The 15,564-nt window shown below is 47.8% G+C and overlaps 1 protein-coding gene across 1 annotated transcript in view; it reads right to left on the bottom strand.

Moving 5' to 3' along the window:
• The window catches only part of LOC119178777 (ATP-binding cassette sub-family F member 2), a 63,644-nt gene that overhangs the window by 10,403 nt on the left and 37,677 nt on the right, over window positions 1-15,564 (bottom strand). The window contains exons 7-10 of the mRNA XM_037430020.2: window positions 13,768-13,870; window positions 13,569-13,664; window positions 3,569-3,688; window positions 1,483-1,572 (exon numbers count right to left, since the gene is read on the bottom strand). Coding sequence (XP_037285917.1) covers window positions 1,483-1,572; window positions 3,569-3,688; window positions 13,569-13,664; window positions 13,768-13,870 — 409 coding nt within the window. The remainder of the gene's footprint in view (window positions 1-1,482; window positions 1,573-3,568; window positions 3,689-13,568; window positions 13,665-13,767; window positions 13,871-15,564) is intronic.

Here is a 15,564-nt window from a genome sequence, read left to right as displayed (position 1 = left end):
AGCACTTTGAAGACCCTTACATCGCAATTCCAGACCAACTTTAAAGTGAGTAAGTATAATGTGAGAAGTATAAGTGCCCAGAAAATAAGTTTCGTAAGAAATATATTTTATGGCCAGACTTAGTCATTCCAAGACCTACGTCTCCAATTACCTATTTACTTGAAAATAGGTCAAGCACGAATATAGTTCGACCCCTACTTATAGTGTTCTACGAGACGAAAAAAAAAAAAAAAAATATGCGAATATAGGTCGACCAATGTTTTTTTTTTTAATTTAAAAATAGAGAAATTGAAATTTAAGAATAGAGAAATTGAAACATAGCACACCCTTATTTACATAACTCAGCGCCATAATCGCTGCCGAAGCTGTCATCTTGTCAGATGTGCAAGATGATGTCGTCATCGGATTCTTTGCAAGCATCCGCGACTTCCCAAAAAACAACGTCCTTGCTGCTACCACTGCCGATTTCTGGGCGGCGAAAGGCCTGACGGTGACATTTGCATGCAAACAGACGGTCCCGCTGCTTTCGCCAACCCCTAATCAACGTCTCATTTACACAGAACTCGTACTGCATTGCACAATTGCTCAAGTCCTCGGTAAAAAGTATCACTTGGCACTTGAAGTCCCCTGTGTAGCTCAGCCGATGTGACATCATCCAAACTGCGCACAACCAAATGGTGGTGGTGGTTAAAGGAAGAAAGCGCCAAATTTCTGCAGCCTAGGAGGGAGCATAGCGAAGCGTCTAAAGCAAGTGTGAACCATCACCCCGTCACGCCGACCGTGTAATGAACAAGGTGTTAGGCAGTGACGGCGAGGCCTCTGGCCAATGCCAGTGCGGCTGCGCCCCGGAAGGCAATACCTGAAGCACGGCTAGCGGGTAAGGGGCTTCACAGCCAATACCTATGAAAACCTTGGATTTCAGCGCAAAACACGGCGGAATGGCTGCATTTGATGGGGGCGGTTCGCTGCTATTGCAAAATAACTTTTTTCTCGATTACTTAAGTAGTCGAAAAGGAGGAGGGGGGTCTTTATTTCAGATTTTATGGTACTATATAACATGCGTATGCAGCAGGAACCACCTTAAGAACAGCAGGCGAGGCAGTAGAACGCCATAAGCTTGGTGCTTTTGGTCGGTTTGATCGTGAATTTAGGTCGAGATTTTTTTGGTCACATATATAGGTCATTAGCTGGTTATGAACAATATTTTTGGAAAAAAAAAATGAAGGTCGACCTATATTCGAATAAATACGAATGAACTTGCGCTGCAATTTTGTGAATAACTGCTGCTGATGATTGAAGTCTTTTGAATACACTCAGCATGTATTCAGACTCTGCTGCTCTTGCCTGAGAGGCAATAACCGCCAAGTACAAGACTTCGTGAAAACATTACATAAAGCCAGACATTCTATATTATAAAAGCAAGATCGCAGGTGCGTTCGATTGTTTATAATGTCAGAAGAGGTAACGATAAGTGATGCTTACCCCGTTGTCACTGTACCGGAAAGACACATTCTGCACCATGATCACCGGAGGAGGGATTGGACCACACGAGGGAAAGTAAAACTGCACTGTCTGTAATGATCAAGGCAAGGTCACATTGCGAATTCACCTGAAAAGCTAATGTTATGATGAATGTAGTCATTAGCCAATTGTTTAAACAGCTAAGCAGCTCTGCCAGATGCAAGATCACACAGAGAAGTCTTTGGAGCGAAGCAGACAGCACTCAAACCCGGACACTGTCTGTTAATGTCCAAAAATGTACCAAACAGCTCAGTTTTAGCACACTCTTGCCGCCCATAGACGGCATATGAAGAATACCGAAATTCGAGACACCTGCTACTGTATCGCTTGGTAAATCCAACAGCCTGCATATTAGTGTGGAAATTTTGGCAGAGATGAACAAAAATGGCGATACACTCAAACCTCATTATAACCAAGTTGTATTCCTAACACTGCAATTTGTTATAACCAAAAATTCGTTATAACCAACATATTGTTCTAAAAGTATATTCCTAACACTATAACAGCCTGCATCATAGTGGGCAAATTTGGGCAGAGATGAACAATAATGCTGATATACACTCAAACCTCTTTAGAACTAAGTTGCATCTCAGACGAATATAAGTTTGTTATAACCAAAAATTTGTTATAGAAGTATATTGCTAACACTATTTATTAAGACTATTGTTACTTACTTCATTATAAACAATATTTCAGTATATCCGGGTTTGTTATATCAAGGTTTGAGTGCACTAGTTTTCATATGTCACTAGCAAATTTGTTGTGTGAAGCTAAGACAGCCTTTCCAAAAGATAACCCAGTAGTCACACACATACAGCATTCCAATTGCAAAACATGTTAAGGGGGCAGACTGGTCTTAGACATTTTTTTGTTTATTTTTTCTGTGATCTTGGCCAAACTCAGCAGGATTATGGAGTTTTGCTGCTGATTTCAAATATTTATTTAGTCTTCCCGTAACTCATCTTGTTCCTGAAATAACTTAAGTTCATCCTTATTGTTTAAGGTCACCATAGAAAAAAAAAGTGCTCAATTAAAAGTGGTATTTAAGATATGCCAACATAGACTAATGACTATAGATTGAACGTATACAAGAGGTTTTTGTTTTTAGGCTTTTCTTGGCCATTTTACAGCAAAATGAACTATCCACTTTCAAAAGCAGCTAGAATTGTGATAAAATTTTCATAAGTTATTAATTGAAAGACTTGTGCTCAGAATTCTGCTCCCGTACTTGCATTCTACACACATACAGGCTTCCACTGCAAAAGGAATTATTGCTGTACCTGCCCTAGCTGTAGAGATATTGAGCCTCAAAACTGAACAGTCGTAAATTTACTTTTTTGAGAAAAAAAAGGAAAAAACTGAAAACGCAGCTTCTTCAAAACGCAACAATCATGGTGCGCATGTTTTGCGATACTCGTAAAGGCACTCATAAATTGGTAGTAGAGCTTTAGACACAGGTGCTGGCAAATTATAAAGAAGTCTCAAAGTCTGTTCCCCCTTTTTTGCAGGTTCTGCATGTTAACAGCACCAAGAATCTGGACAGCTAGAATGAAATTACAAAAAAATTTCCATTTCCTGGTATGTGAAAATTTGCAGAGAGATAGAAACCAAATATGTCAATTTAAAAGAAATGAATTTTTTTGTCACTTTTGGGCCCCAAAGACCAGTCTGCCCCTTTAGGCCACATTTGAGGTTTCTCATGCAAGTTTTGACTTTCCTGTACTAAATGAAACGTAGCTTTAGAAGACTTCTTCAAGCAGTTAATTATGGCGCAATGCTCACACTCGGTGTAAGTTTTGCACTGGCAAGGGAGTGGAGTTTTTTGGTCATTTCTTGCTATTCCTAGAGCCACCACGTTTTTCCTTGTGGGCAAACCCATAACTAGCATTACTGACTGAACAACTACAGTGTGATGAAGTTTGAAGCTTGTAAGCTCAACTACCTTGACGAATTCTGAAAAAATGATGAGTGGCAAAGGCCGCAGCACTTGAACGTGACCCATCTTTTCTCAACAGCAAAATCAAAGAAAGTACTCTACAGTACGCACCTTGTCTGCAATGACCTTTTCGGTCAAACCAGCTGCCACCATTTTGCCAAGTGTCTTCTCCTTGCTCTGGGCTTGCCTGGCCAGCTTGGCGCTGCCATGGCCAAACCGAGCTATGTAGTTCTAGCAAGAGGCGGAGCATCACATAACGATAAGCAAAGGGTTACACCCTAAGTGAGCTTGCACTTTTCATAAAAAAACATGAATATCTCAGTGGGCATGCACGAATATCACTCCTCGGGTTCTAAGCCAAGTTGAAGCAAATTCAAGCTGCAGCTGGATTTTAAAAGTAGTAAGGCGTAGGTTATAAGCGGTAAAATACGCTAAGTTTTCAAATTTTTTATATATTGTCACGGGGTCGTGACGTGGCCGAAGACAGGAGACTTCGTGTTGGGATTTAATTATTTATTTGGGCGAACCTGTGCCCGGTAAACGTAAAGTCCAATTACAGCAGCAGTCTCGCACAGATAGCAGTCTCGGACTGATAGCGGCGAACGGAGCGTCGGCCTTCGATCAACAACTGACAAGCGGCGAAGCGCGTCGGCATTTATACTCTTGCCGTCGAATGTTCTAGCATCATCGCTGGCGGTGGCGTAGGTTCCAGAACAATCTGTACCGTTCGCACAGTGGGCGTGATGTTATTGAAAAGATCTACTACAGTCTGGAACCTTCTCTAAAACTGCAGGCGCGGTTTGCGCTGAGAATCGTGTGGTGTTTTGGGACGATAACAAAAACTTAGGAAATGGAACGTGGCATTGCCCCCCTCTGAAAAAAGGCATCGTCCCGATGCTTTAACTAAAGATGAAAGTACAATAATAATACAAGAAAGTACAATGAATAAATTACGATACAACAATAATACAAAAAAAAACACTGGTTCAGTTTGTTAACGCGCATGAAACGGCTTGAGGCGCGCGACATGGACGACTTCAGGTCGCGATCGGCGTCGTTGAGAGTTCGTGATGCCGTCGGGGACAACCTCGTAATCAAGTGGGCCGAGACGTCGAACCACCCTGTACGGTCCGAAGTACCGTCGCAGAAGCTTTTCACTTAGTCCACGTCGGCGTATCGGCGTCCACACCCAAACACGTTCACCGGGCTGGTATTCCACGAAGCGTCGTCGAAGGTTGTAACGGTGGCTGTCGGTCGTCTGTTGATTCTTGATACGGAGCCGCGCAAGTTGTCGGGCTTCTTCGGCGCGATGAAGGTACTCGCTCACATCGAGGTTTTCTTCGTCGGTGACGTTGGGTAACATGGCATCGAGCGTCGTTGTCGGGCTCCTTCCGTAGACCAATTTGTATGGAGATATCTGCGTCGTCTCCTACACTGCCGTGTTGTATGCGAAGGTCACATACGGAAGAATGGCGTCCCACGTCTTGTGTTCGACATCGACGTACATTGACAGCATGTCGGCGATCGTCTTGTTAAGCCGCTCGGTGAGGTCGTTGGTCTGTGGGTGGTACGCTGTCGTCCGGCGGTGGTTTGTTTGGCTGTATGCCAAGATCGCTTGAGTTAAGTCGGCAGTGAATGCCGTTCCTCTGTCGGTGATAAGGACCTCCGGGGCGCCGTGACGTAGGACGATATTTTCGACGAAGAACTTAGCTACCTCGGATGCACTGCCTTTTGGCAGGGCTTTTGTCTCGGCGTAGCGGGTGAGGTAGTCGGTAGCTACCACGATCCACTTGTTTCCGAAAGCCGACGTCGGGAACGGCCCCAGTAGGTCCATACCAATCTGCTGGAAAGGTCGGCAAGGTGGATCGATTGGCTGCACAAGTCCCGCTGGCCTTGTCGGCGGTGTCTTGCATCGCGGACAGTCCCGGCATGTCCTCACATAACGAGTGACGTCGGTGGTAAGACGCGGCCAGTAGTACCTTTCTTGTATCCTCGCGAGCGTGCGAGAAACACCGAGGTGCCCTGCCGTCGGATCGTCGTGCAGGGCCTGCAGGAGTTCTGGTCGCAGAGCTGAAGGCACCACAAGGAGGTACTTAGCCCGAAGCGGTGAAAAGTTTTTCTTTTGTAGAAGACCGTTTCGTAGAAAAAACGACGCAAGTGCGCGCTTGAATACCTTCGGGACTTCGGCAGTCCTGCCTTCGAGGTATTCTATTAGGGCCTTCAGTTCCGGGTCGGCCCGCTGTCGTTCAGCGAAGTCGTCGGTAGTGATCGTTCCCAAGAAGTAGTCGTCATCCGGGTCGTCGGGTAGTGGTTGGTCGACAGGCGCACGAGAGAGACAGTCGGCGTCGGAGTGTTTTTTGCCGGACTTGTAAATGACAGTAAAGTCATATTCTTGAAGTCTCAGGCTCCATCGTGCGAGGCGACCTGAAGGGTCCTTCAAAGTGGCTAGCCAACACAAGGCATGGTGGTCGCTCACAACTTTGAAGGGCCTGCCGTAGAGGTATGGGCGAAATTTTGACGTAGCCCAGATGATGGCGAGGCACTCCTTTTCTGTTGTGGAATAATTTGCTTCTGCTTTGGATAGCGATCGGCTGGCGTAACTAATAACCCTTTCAAGTCCGTCAGCCCTCTGCACAAGAACGGCGCCAAGACCTACGCTGCTTGCGTCAGTATGTATTTCTGTCTCGGCGAATTCGTCGAAATGGGCAAGTAACGGAGGCGTCTGGAGGCGATGTTTAAGCTCCTGGAAAGCGTGTTCCTGTGGCGTTTCCCACTTGAACTCCACGTCGGCCTTGGTAAGGTTAGTGAGAGGATCGGCGATGTGGGCGAAGTTTTTCACGAACCGCCTATAATAGGCGCACAGGCCCAGAAATCGGCGCACGGCTTTCTTGTCAGTGAGCGGCGGGAAGTCGGCGATGGCGGCTGTTTTCCGTGGATCAGGACGAACTCCAGACTTGCTTATAACGTGCCCCAGAAACAAGAGCTCTTCATACGCAAATCTGCACTTTTCTGGCTTCAGTGTGAGTGTGGAAGTCTTGATGGCTTGAAGTACAGCTTCAAGGCGCCGAAGATGCTCATCGAAACTCGAGGAAAACACGACGACGACGTCCAAGTACACAAGGCAAGTCTGCCACTTCAATCCTGCCAGTACTGTATCCATAACGCGTTGAAACGTTGCAGGCGCTGAGCAAAGGCCGAAGGGCATCACCTTAAACTCGAAGAGGCCGTCCGGTGTTATAAACGCCGTCTTCTCTCGGTCTCTTTCGTCGACTTCGATTTGCCAATAGCCAGTCTTGAGGTCCATTGACGAGAAGTACTTGGCGTTATGGAGCCGATCAAGGGCGTCGTCTATTCGTGGGAGAGGATACACATCCTTTCTTGTGATTTTGTTCAGGCGGCGATAATCGATGCAGAAACGTAGGGTCCCATCCTTTTTCTTCACTAACACCCGGGGGATGCCCACGGACTCTTGGACGGCTGGATAATGTCATCTCGCAGCATTTCATCAACTTGTCTCTTCATTGCCTCACGTTCTCGCGTCGAAACCCTGTACGGACTCTGACGGAGTGGTCTGGCATTTTCTTAGGTTATGATGCGATGTTTCGTGATTGGGGTCTGCCGAATTTTCGATGACGACGAAAAGCAATCTTCGTATTGCAGGAGAAGGGCCTTGAGCTGTTCTTGCTTATCGTTCGGAAGTCTGGGATTGACGTCGAAAGCTATGGGAGGGGCTTGGTTCCTCTGAGCAGGTTCCGCAGAATCGGCGAGGGCGAAAGCACTGGTGGCTTCGACAATTTCTTCGATGTATGCGACCGTTGTTCCTTTGTTCACATGTTTGTACTCATTGCTGAAATTCGTGAGCATAACCGTTGCTTTGCCTCCCCGCAGCTCTGCAATTCCTCTTGCGACGCAAATATTTCGGGTGACCAACAGATGCTGACTGCCTTCAACGACGCCTTTGAAGTCGGGTGATTCAGGAGCGCCGACTGAAATAATGACGCTTGAGCGAGGCGGAATGGTGACTTGTTCTTCCAGCACATTCAAGGCATGGTGTCCAGACGGCGTGCGCGGCGGTAGTGCTTCTTCTGTGGATAACGTTATCGACTTTGTTTTTAGGTTGATGACAGCACCATGGAGGCATAAGAAGTCCATGCCAAGGATGACATCTCTCGAGCAACGCTGTAGGACTATGAAGTCTGTAGGATAAATACGGCCGTTAATGGTGACTCTTGCTGTGCAGATTCCTGCAGGCGTTACGAGATGACCTCCGGCTGTGTGGATTTCAGGGCCTTTCCAAGCTGTCCTAACTTTCTTTAACTTCGCGGCGAACGACCCACTGATGACACAATAGTCGGCTCCAGTATCGACGAGAGCGGTCACACTGTGGCCGTCGATAAGAACGTCGAGGTCACTAGTTCGCCGTCTCGCATTACAGTTAGGGCGTGGCGTCGGGTCACGGCTGCGTCGGCTTGTTCCGCTGCTTCCATGTTGCGTCGTCAGGCCACCTTCGGTAAGTGAGCTTTCGCCGTCAGGGCTTTGGCTGGTTGGCGTTGTGTTCGGAAAGCTCCGTCGCGGCGTCGTCGTCGTGGGAGGATCTTCGGTAGTTCGTCGCACAGCAACCGCACCTCCACCGGTTGCTGCCCTTAGTTTCCCGGATACGGGCTAGGAGACCGGCCCCGCGTTGGGCCAGAGTACTGTCGGTGGTGCGGTGACGTGCGGCGGCTGGGCGACGGCGAACGCGAAGGGCTTCGTGGTGTCCACCGAGTTCCTGTCAGGTAGTCGGCGATGTCACGTGGTCGTTCTCCTGGCTGTGGGCGTGGTGCATTGACGGCGAAGCCACGCAGTCCCATCTGTCGGTACTGGCAACGGCGGTATGTGTGTCCGGCCTCGCCGCAGTGGTAGCAGAGCGGGCGATGGTCAGTGGTGCGCCAGACGTCAGTCTTCCTCGGTGCACTGCGCTGGGCCGTTGGCGAACGGTATGACGTCGGTGGGGGTGGTGGCGGCGGTGGCGTCTGTCGACGGAAGTGCGATGGGGCGGCGTTTTGGCGTGGACGGGGAGGAGCGTTGTGGCGCAGTGCAGCGGCGTAGCTCATAGCTTCCGGCTCGTGCAGCGGTGCGTGGGGAATTTGAAGTGATTGCTGAACTTCTTCTCGCACAATGTCGGCGATTGAATCCACTTGAGGCTGCGCCGAAGGCAACAGCTTGCGCAGCTCTTCCCGCACGATCGCTCGGATCGTTTCACGCAGGTTGTCGGAGTTACTGGCTTGAGCAGCAGCGCATTCTGGAGTCAGGCGACGATTATACTGTCTGGTGCGCATGTCCAGGGTTTTTTCGATGGTGGTCGCCACGGATACAAATTCTTGGACGGTGTTCGGTGGATTCCTCATTAGTCCCGCGAAGATGTCTTGTTTGACCCCTCGCATGAGGAAACGAACTTTCTTCTCTTCAGGCATGTCTGGGTCAGCGTGACGAAATAGGCGGGTCATCTCCTCTGTAAAAATTCCAACCTTTTCATTTGGTAGCTGAACCCGGGTCTCTAATAAAGCAGCGGCCCTCTCTTTGCGAGCGACGCTCGCGAACGTTTGTAGGAATGCGCCACAGAAAACATCCCACGTTCGGAGCGTGGACTCCCGATTTTCGAGCCAGGTCCTTGCGGTGTCTTCCAAATAGAAGAACACACGACGCAGCTTTTCGTCATGGTCCCAGTGGTTGAGGGCGGCCACACGGTCGTATGTTTCTAGCCAGGACTCTGGGTCTTCGAACGATGACCCATGGAAAATTGGTGGTTCCCTGGGTTGATGCATGACCATCGTGGGCTGGGCGGGGGCGTCCGGTACGGCTTGACGGGGGCGTCCTGTACATGAACGAAGCAGCCCCTCCACCAGATGTCACGGGGTCGTGACGTGGCCGAAGACAGGATTGATTGATATGTGGGGTTTAACGTCCCAAAACCACTATATGATTATGAGAGACGCCGTAGTGGAGGGCTCCGGAAATTTAGACCACCTGGGGTTCTTTAACGTGCACCCATGGCCGAAGACAGGAGACTTCGTGTTGGGATTTAATTATTTATTTGGGCGAACCTGTGCCCGGTAAACGTAAAGTCCAATTACAGCAGCAGTCTCGCACAGATAGCAGTCTCGGACTGATAGCGGCGAACGGAGCGTCGGCCTTCGATCAACAACTGACAAGCGGCGAAGCGCGTCGGCATTTATACTCTTGCCGTCGAATGTTCTAGCGTCATCGCTGGCGGTGACGTAGGTTCCAGAACAATCTGTACCGTTCGCACAGTTGGCGTGATGTTATCGAAATGATCTACTACAGTCTGGAACCTTCTCTAAAACTGCAGGCGCGGTTTGCGCTGAGAATCGTGTGGTGTTTTGGGACGATAACAAAAACTTAGGAAATGGAACGTGGCAATATAGCACATTTATGCCTGAACAACATGGTTTAAATTTTATGGAAGAAAAATCATTTTGGGCAGAGGTAGTATGCTCACTTAACTCTGACAGGCGGGCTAGTGACAGTGTGAATTCCAACTGCACAAGCCGGTTCACGGTATAGCAGCCCCACGCCACACTAAAACAATCTTTACATACAGGCTGCACATAGTTAAACAAGTTTGTTTGTTAATTTCAAATACCATACCTACTCGCATAAATTGCACACCCCTAATATTCTGTCAGTTAAAAAAAATATATTACTTGGATATTTTGTGCTCCCAACTTTTGACACCGGATGCATGCGAAGATCTGTTGGGCCTGTCGCGCTAACTGTTTGCCTCGTTCTCTGCATCTTCGCTGCAACGCATGCTTGGTTGATTTTGGACGTTTAGCCTTCGTCATCCGTCCGTCGCGTTTTACTGTTCTCTTGCGAGGGGCTACAGCAATTATATATACGGCGAAATTCCAAGCTTTCCGTTATGGAGTTTGCCAAAGAAAACGAAAATCGTACCACCACCAAGCACTTCAGCGTAAAGTACTTCAACCTGTGCCTATGGTGCGGTCGGTAATGGTGAAATGAGAAGAGTGCACGCTTCCTGATAGAAGTTTCCTGCTGTCGCAGATTTCCTTTTCAATTACAGTGAAACTTGTACATCCCCAGGTTTCGCGACAACCTACATATTTAGATGAACCGGTTTGGTCCTGGCAAAATCCCTATAAAGATGATGTATTAAATACCTTGGTTATACGATGCAGCTTTATGCCCACCCCGCATTTTTCAATTACTTTCAGATTCCGGTTGAAAGAAAAAAAAAAAAGTTTACTTGAATCAAACAGCCACCATGTATACACGAGAGCAAACTATGAACTTGCGTTTCCCTAGGTTGACGATTGGAAAAGTAGAGAGACAAGATGTCTTCTTAGAATGGAAAATTTATTCTCCCCAAAGTTCATGCTCTTTTACATACGCCTCGATCGCGTGCGTACATATCCAAGGTCGTTACCTAGTCAAGCTCTATCTACACAGAGCAGCTTCAGCCGGCCTATACTCTGATATTTTCGCATTTTCGGTCTGTGGAAAGCTTTATTGGTTGAGATACAGCTGATCTCCTTGCCTTTGTCGCACTTGCAGTCACAGGCTTGCACAAGCATAAGGTCGCGACGCAGCTGTTTTCACCATGCAAAACCTTTCTCTAAATGATCAACTTTGGTCATCTTTCCAACGGACTGGTGCAACCGAAATTACTTTCACTTGATATTATTGTTTACAATAAAAGCACGAAACCACTAGTTGCACTTCACAAGCAACAAATTGGAACCCGCACAGCTCTGTCGTGCAAGAAGGTATTCTACAACTCATGGTCTGTCGCCATTATGTGATAGCCATGACACTGTGTCTCACTCTTCTGATAGGAAGCTGTTGGCAACATGAATTCGGGTTTGTTTCCATGAGCTGGCAATTTTTGGACTCTACTCATTGGCAGAAAGATGCACGTAGATTTAAATATTTTTTTAAGTTGGAGAATAATGATTCACTCACACCTCCTTTAACTAAGCAATGCTGCGATTAGCTGCCACTGGCGAGAATAATTTAATATATACCTTCCTCGCAGAAGCCTAAGGCCGTGCCGTGGGCTTATTCAGGCAGTTTGTAAACGCTTTTGGGCATGGCCGAGTGTCACGGCCTAGAATTTTAGTTTAGATTATGCGAAGCCCTAATTATAGCACGGTTTTGTGTGGTCCCCTACAAGTCTTATAATAGGGGTTCCACGGCATGTGCACTGCATAGTTCCTCCGTTATCACCGGGTTGTGGGACCTAGTTTCTCACAGCATCGTCAAAAAGAGCTTCGAGAAAATGGGACATTCGGACACGCTGGACAGAACGGAGGGCAATGTGCTTTGGGAGGGCGGCGGCAGAGGCCGCGACAATGGTTCTCAATTCGACCTCTCGATCAGCAATTTCGACTAGACCGAGCGTGATCGGATCTGACTGGTTAATATACGTGCTAATTCTGTTAGATAAACAAGTACACTTTGTTGATCGATTTATTGATATGTGGGGTTTAACGTCGCAAAACCACCATATGATTATGAGAGACGCCGTAGTGGAACGCCCTGGAAATTTCGACCACCTGGGGTTCTTTAACGTGCTCCCAAATCTGAGCACACAAGCCTACAGCATTTTCGCCTCCACCGAAAACGCAGGAGCCGCTGCCGGGATTCGATCCCATGACCTGTGGGTCAACAGCAGAGTACCTTAGCCACTAGACCATCGCGACGGGGCCAAGTACACTTCGTTCGTGCTCCAATTAATTTTATTTTCTGTAATGTGAGCACGTTAGAACCACTTCACATTACCGCATATGCGTTCGTGAAATCCCTGCGTAATTTGCACACCTCCTTCTCTCAGCCCCAAAATCGCAAAAAAACTTGCACAAATTATGGAGTAGATATGGTACCTAAAACTCTGAAAAGTTTAAATTCTTGATGAAACAATTTCGAGTACTGCAACATGCATTCAAAGATACAAAGTACCTGAATACTACCAGAGACAGATACTGTGTTTGCTTGCGTAATGAACCCACTCGCATAATGAACCCATCCCCACCTTAGTCCTTTAAAAAAAAACAAGAATCAGTCTTTTGCTGTATGTGCACATTTTATTTTGGTGTGATAGCCAGTGCCATTGAAAATCCAAACGATGTAAATTCATGCCTTTATATTACAAAATAATGATTCAATAGAAGCCAAAACATAGTTTATTAACAACCATGCTAAAAAGCTGCGAGTAGTGCGAACACAGACAATGTCGATCAAAATTTAAGCCATGCCTTTGCGGCAGAGCACCATTTGTTGAATGCAATAGAAAGTAGAAACCTTCTGCTTATAGCGCCACGCAAGCACAGCGGCATGAAAAGAAAGGAAAAAATAAAATTAATTTAAAAACAAACCGCAACTGCAATGTGCGTGAGTCGCCATCCGACATTTCATTTTTGTAGACGATAGGCCGGTATGCTAGCAACACAGTCGGTTTTAAACTTCAAGTTGGCCGAGCATGCACTGAAACATGGAAACCGGCGGGCTGGACAACACTTTCAGTATTGATCCATGCGCGTTGGCTGGTACATGTGCTATCCACACAGCCGCGCCGCACATGCCTGGACATCTGCCTCACGGAAGCGGAGGGCGAAAGAGCATCGCCGATACGCTTTTTCGCTTGTGTGCCGCATGCGTTCCGGCACGTGAAGTACGGCTGCACAGATAGCACATGTACAGCTTCAGGTTACAAAAAAAAGGTTCGTGACGGTATTTCGTGGGCCAAAACAAGGACAGTTTCCCCTTGTGCAAAGCGAAGGGGAAGTTCTCTGACAGGGCTCTGTGCTCCTGCCACTGAATTGAAGACCAGCAGCAGTTGGAGAGCGAGTTATTTAATATCGTCATGCGCAACTTTTGCTGTTAAAAATCCCTGATTATTATTATTTTTTGTTGCCCTGCATTATAAATCCTTCTGCCTGATTGGCATCAATATTTCTGAAAAAAATAAAGGGTGGGTTCATCACGCAAGTAAATACGGTATTCACAAGGATTTTGGATTCTAAAAGAACCGAAGTCCGTGCTGTATTATGAAACACACTGTTACACCAAACTAATCAAATGGCTTACTTACTTTCATGTGTGCTATCTGGCTCTGTTCCCAGTTGTAGCGCTTCATCTGGTTTTCCAGAAGTTCAATGCGTGTCTTCACAAAGGCATCATAGTTACCCTAGAGTGCGGGGAGAGAGAGAGCAAATCGACCATCACACACCATTGCAGCAGTGCCCTGTGCGGGATTGTTCTCAAAGTAAACAAGTAGAGGACAAGCTTACACCATAATACTTGAGCTTTTTGTTGTCTAGATGAATGATGTTTGTACAGACGCCGTTCAGGAAGTCCTGAGAGTGGGATATGATCACCAGGATTCGTTTGTACCTGTACAGTACGAAATGCCACCAAGAGCAAAAATGTCAAGCACAAAATGAGAGGTGTGGCAAATTTGTTTTTTCTGTAGTGCAGAGTACTTTCTTTTTTGGTTTGTAGAGGGAGTGCACATCTGCGCGAGTGCCCGCAGTGGCAAGCAGCGATATAGGCTCGTAGGGCGTAGGCCTACCTGTCTGCCTCAAACTCACCCGTGCGCATTAACGCCCACTGGTTTGCCCCTGGTGCGTCGTGTGCGCCACCACCGCTTTGTGCTTCATCAGCGAAAGCACACCCCCGGTAGGTGCATCCTTGTGTCAAAATGCCAAAATCAGGGGCGAAATTCATAGATTGACCATGGAGAAAATTGGTTTTACAGCCGAGCCCACATATAACGGCCCCACTTAAAACTAACTTTCACTTAAAACGAACAATATTCGCGTGACCGTGAAAATATTGCTACATGAATGTAAATTGAGATTCTAGGGGGTGACGCGCATGTGTGCCTGACGAGGAAGACGAAGGGTGGTCTCCGCTCTATGTCTAGTCTACCAGTCACGCCGTTGCTGCTGCTGGTTTGAAATATATTTCATCCACAGCCTCGTCGATACGGCGTCTCTCTTCGGTAACAATATGCATTGTTTCAATGCCACAAAATCCCAATAACAACGAACATCTCCGAGCACCGCCGATAGGTTACAGCGAACAGAGTCGGCGCTCTGCCGACTTTCCGGGAAACCACTTTCAACTACCGATCAGGCATCGGCGAGGGGCCCATAGATTCTCATCATTAAACCCCAACCCTGCCTCTGCGTCCCTCTAGTTGCCGCTCTTTCCGGACGCTTTATGTTACGCACCCCTTCGCCATTTGTGTCCCCCCCCCCCCCCCCCCGCTCTGAGCACCCCGCATTGCCTGATGAGGCCTATGTTTTTACACTGCCACCAATTTTTTGAAGACCGGTCGGCCATCTCCCCTGTTTTTGATCGCTGGTACTTTCGTTGGTATCGCCGGCCTGGAGTTACCAGACCATTTGCCGACATCGTCGGCCACCAACTCTATGCGATCGTCTGCATCTTGTCTTATCGTATCGTTCTAGTGCACGCGCTTACGCTACTTCACCCCACCTCTGATAATTCGAAGTTCGTTTCGTGTTCAGGACTTGTTCTCGCTCACTTCGAACTCGGCTCAGCATGCCCTCAGCGTGCATGCGGAAGCGTAAAAGCGGCTGTTAATTTGCGCAAAACGAATCGCGAAATATTGAAGTCTGCGAGGCCACGCAAACCTGCTGGGGCGACAGAACGATCCTTTGACTACGGCCGCCGATGCATTGCACACCGCCGCGTGCGCCTATCCAGGCGGCCGTCCTTTGACCTCTGCGCGCGTAGGCACTCTTTTCTACGCACGAGTTGCACGATTCGGGGACCTTTCAAGCAAGCTACCTGACCTACCTCCTTCCCGCGTGTTCAAGGTCACCTTCCCACCGTATCCTCCCCTCTTCACCTTATCACAAATCCTTGCCCTTCTTTTGCAAATCTGCTCTGCTCTCTTGATAAGAACTCCTTCACCAGTCTCCTCCGCTCCGCGAAACCAGCCAGCTGGTTCAAATTCAGAAGTTTCGGTTTCCGACTAGGAACAGACCCAGAGCTGTTTCACGCATTCTGGCATGTGTGTCACGTGTGCGCGTCTTGCTCGCTCTTAGTGTGCCTGT

This window comes from Rhipicephalus microplus, unplaced genomic scaffold (assembly GCF_043290135.1).
Source record: "Rhipicephalus microplus isolate Deutch F79 unplaced genomic scaffold, USDA_Rmic scaffold_18, whole genome shotgun sequence".
Lineage (NCBI taxonomy): Eukaryota > Metazoa > Arthropoda > Arachnida > Ixodida > Ixodidae > Rhipicephalus > Rhipicephalus microplus.
Note: the sequence above shows the minus strand (reverse complement) of the source record. Positions and strands in the feature narration are given on the sequence as shown.